The 3,943-nt window shown below is 36.2% G+C and overlaps 1 protein-coding gene across 1 annotated transcript; it reads right to left on the reverse strand.

Moving 5' to 3' along the window:
* Positions 1-232: 232 nt before the first annotated feature.
* LOC141689313 (uncharacterized) lies at positions 233-3,682 on the reverse strand. Its single transcript, XM_074493570.1, has 4 exons — positions 2,986-3,682; positions 1,807-2,090; positions 1,108-1,335; positions 233-849 (listed from the first exon to the last, which is right to left on the reverse strand). Exons 1-4 carry the CDS (start codon positions 3,458-3,460, stop codon positions 520-522), a joined length of 1,317 nt encoding a protein of 438 aa, XP_074349671.1. The 5' UTR covers positions 3,461-3,682; the 3' UTR covers positions 233-519.
* Between the last annotated feature and the right edge of the window lie 261 nt (positions 3,683-3,943).

Consider the following 3,943-nt stretch of genomic DNA (forward strand, 5'->3'; position numbering starts at 1 on the left):
TAGTCTTTAAAAAATAAACTGTTAGCAGATTAATCAGATTGCGGGATCAGAGATGTTCTGACTGAAGATATAAAAAATATAGAAGCCAGGTAAAAGTCGGTGAAACCTATATCAGTGCTGATCTATTGTAAGAAATTTCTCAAATCCCATATTCCACACATTCTCTTGCACTAATCAGGAAATTGAACTTCAATAGCTGTATTTACCAAATCTTTTCCCATACAAATACAACTCAGTTCAACACTTGCACCTTGTTTTAAACTCCTGTGTCTTATAAGACAAAACATACAAATAGAGATGAGGCAATTGAAGAAACAAAAATATGAAGTCTCTTTCCATTTTAAGGGCAAGAAACGATTAGGACTAAACTACAATTGATGTATATCCTATATACAAATGGAGATGAAGCATATGAAGAAGCGACTCTCAAACAAAATAACAAAAAAAATGTTAAACTCCATTGTTTGGAACTACAAAATCTTGAAACCGGAAGGAGTTCTTATATGCTTCTGTGTTTCTTTAAGGTCTGAGCTCCGATGAGGTTGGAGACATTATGCTGATGCCCTTTATTAGGGAAGTAACTCCTCGATCCCATGAGAAGATATGAATGTGTATAGAAACCCTTGCATGCCGGTGTAATGAGAGCTTCTGGCTGAGGGAAACAGTATCATAGCATCGAATTGCTCCTGTTTGAGAAACTATCCACGGAAGGACTTTCTGATTAGATACTCTTGAAACCACTAGGAGTTTACCTGATCTATTTGCTTCTTTGTATAGACTGCAGAGGCCTGACCGTGTTGACGGGGAATTTTCATCACCTTCGGCTACTGAAGATATGTAAAGAAATCCCTGTGAAACAAAACAAAGGAAGAGATTAAAGTTTTGCACTACGATATTTAATTTTAATTGTAAGTAGAGGAATTAGAATTATGAAGAAAATGTAACTATGTGAAGATGAATTCATCATGAAAAATATGATGACAAGCGATGTGATGATGTTGATCTTCATAATTACCAATCTCAGATTGTCAACTATAAACCTACTGTATGAATTGTTTTGAGAATTAGTACAAGTTCGTAAAGGGAGATGGAAAAATGGTTACCGACCTCTTCCGTACGACTGATTGCAAAGCCAAGCTTTGTGTCACTTTCTTTTATTTTGATTTCAATAGGCACTTCTCCTTCTAGAGGAGAATACCATAGTCGAACTGCTCTAACAACACCAATGTCCACCCCATGATAATCCTCAAAACCATACAAACTTGCACTAGCAAGATTAGCAAGGTCTGACAATGACCCGGTATTTACAGTAGAAGAAGCCGTCTCCCCGGATATCTGTTCCATGAATATGATTACACAATAAGACTCCCAGTAGGCAATTTTATACGTAATATTTCAGACTCTTCTTGTGTAATAGGGCTCTGTTTTGAGTCAAGTTCAAGGTTATTTTTTCAATGAGTCCAGTTGAAATTAACTTGCAGAAGGAATAAATTTACTTTGAGCTCGGTCTTATAACATTAATAAGAGAGTAGAATCCAATCAAGTTTAAGCTGAGATTGAGCCTTTTTCGTGTATTTTTATCATCAAGCCAGTTTTTTAGTCAAAATTATCAAGTTTTAGTTGACCTCAAAAAGCTCATAAAAATGAAGGTTTTTACATATGTCTCCGAGTATGCATATCTTGAATTACAGACCTTGTATGCATCAATCACAAATCATGTATGAAGTTAATATTATTCATTATGTATTACTATTGTTATTGAGGAATTTAATGCAGGGTTCCTATATCGGGAATTGGGGATCATACCTTGGTAAGTAGGGATTCAGTCTGAATGTTCATAAAGACTATAGGTACCCCTGAAGCCTGAGAGGAAGTTAACCATGCATTTGATCTAGCAAGAGTGTCCTCCAAATCATTGTAGCGGGAAGGGTTCTTATCTGAGGTTCTAGGAAGGAAGAGCATTGAAAGAAAAAAGCTCGAGTTTGGAACTGATAGCTGCTCCTGCATTTTCTTTTCCCATGGATAAGCAACATGTCCATCTTGAAGTGGTGTCTTAGCTAATGCATCCACCATCCTAGAGTTCCTTGAAGCTGTGTGACATAGGTATATATATCGAGGAATAAATAACACATGATACATAAACTATTGCCGGTTTATCTAATTTGGAACTTACAATTTAAGTCACATCAAGTAAAGTTGGCATTAAAGTGAAAATTCTGCAGGTTAACCATTTTTTGTGATTGCTCATCAAGAAACCTAAAATCTTCAAGTCCTGTAATTTTTTTATATAATTAAAGCATCGTAAATCTTGCTCAACGAAGGCATAAAACTGAAGCTAGTTATGATTAGGCCTATCGATTTAGGCCTAGAAATCCAGAGCGAGTGACTTGACTGGATATGTTATGCCAGTAATTTCTTCGCCTCCTCATTTTTCCTATCTGGTTGTTTATGCTCAAGATCGTGTCATCACATATTATATGCCTTGAATTACATAAATTCTTATTACATTTACATGATTACAGGGTAGCATTTATCTTATCTGGGTGCAGAGATGCAGTTACATGAGATTGGCAATATAAATAGGAACAAGCCTTTATAAAAGGGTACTGGGCAAGTGGCTGGTGGGGGAATTAGCATGATTGATTAAGAAATGTGATCATTCATCATAGGTTGATTAAGCAAGGACTTTGACAAAGTCAAAATAAATTTCATATTCAATGATAATTAACCAGCTAGGATTAGGATTCCCTAATCTCTAGTATGTGTTACAATCTCAAGACCAGGGAGACAACAATTACACATAGGGTACATCTCACAAGAAATATCAAAGAAAAAAACAAAATAAAATTAGTTTGATTGAAAAAAAATAATCAATTGGAACCAAGTTGAAGAAAAAAACACATATGAAGAAGTAAGATTAATATACGAAATGAGTAATCTGAAGCATAAAGGTGAATGTACTAAATAATTTCATACAGTATTTACCTTGCAAATTCAAGCACTCTGCTTCTGTTCGATCAACAAATCCAACAGCGTAATTAGGATCACGAATAGACCTCAACAAATACTGTTTCCTCCCACCAGATTCATTAGGCACAATACAAGCCTCCAACTCAGCAAACTCATCTGAACCACGTCGAACTCGAACCCTTATTGATGTGTCCTTAGACTTGTAACACTCATGTAGGATTTTCTGTACGCCAGTCTTTCCGTTTTTGAAAGGAGCTCGGACAGTGAGGTTTCCAACAGCGATGATATCGACAATGTCCCCTGTCTGCAAAGTGTCAGCTGCCCATTCTTCGGATTTGGAGTTGGTTTTAAAGCACTGGATGGAGACAAGTGGTGTATTGTTTGGTGAGTTCAGTGGAGTTGATCGACGAGATGAAGCTGCTGATGAGAATGAGGAGAATGAAGCGCTTGCACGATGCATGAACGATTCTTTCTTGTCTGTTTCTCTCATACAAATGTTTAGTTGCAAGGAGAGATGTGGTGGGTTTAAGAGGGAGATTGAGATTTAAAATAATGCATGTAATATAAGGACAGAAAATTGTGATGTCGACGAGAAAGGAATATTTAAGTTGACTAGTTTTGTGTCTGAATTTTAAATTATTGGTCTGGTGGCGAGGTTGAGTCGTCGATTCTCTTGTATTTGACCACTATTCATGTTCTCCACACTCTAATGTATCCTCTCTTTTTCTCACAATTTTGTTTAAGTGAATCATTTGAGATCTTGAATGCTGCAACAACTTTACTTTGGCTGAATCTAAGCAATGTCGATCAAGTTTATGATGTACACAAAGGTCAAACCAAAGCCGGATAAAATTAAAACGAAGGAAAGGTGACAACTTGCAATACCATTGATGTTGAGATCTCAGAGACTTGTAACTGAGGAATTTTAAGTAAACAAGTCAATGAAGCAAAAAAAAAGAAGAAGTAAACATCT

Source organism: Apium graveolens, chromosome 10, assembly GCF_009905375.1.
Source record: "Apium graveolens cultivar Ventura chromosome 10, ASM990537v1, whole genome shotgun sequence".
NCBI lineage: Eukaryota > Viridiplantae > Streptophyta > Magnoliopsida > Apiales > Apiaceae > Apium > Apium graveolens.

What these genes read in the sequence shown, in the direction of transcription:
- LOC141689313 (XM_074493570.1), bottom strand. Translation starts at nt 3,460, where the DNA reads ATGAGAGAAACAGACAAGAAAGAATCGTTCATGCATCGTGCAAGCGCT. An exon ending in AGAGTGCTTGAATTTGCAAG is followed by an intron (nt 2,091 to 2,985) that starts GTAAATACTGTA and finishes TATGTCACACAG; the next exon opens with CTTCAAGGAACTCTAGGATG. An exon ending in CAATCAGTCGTACGGAAGAG is followed by an intron (nt 850 to 1,107) that starts GTCGGTAACCAT and finishes TTTGTTTCACAG; the next exon opens with GGATTTCTTTACATATCTTC.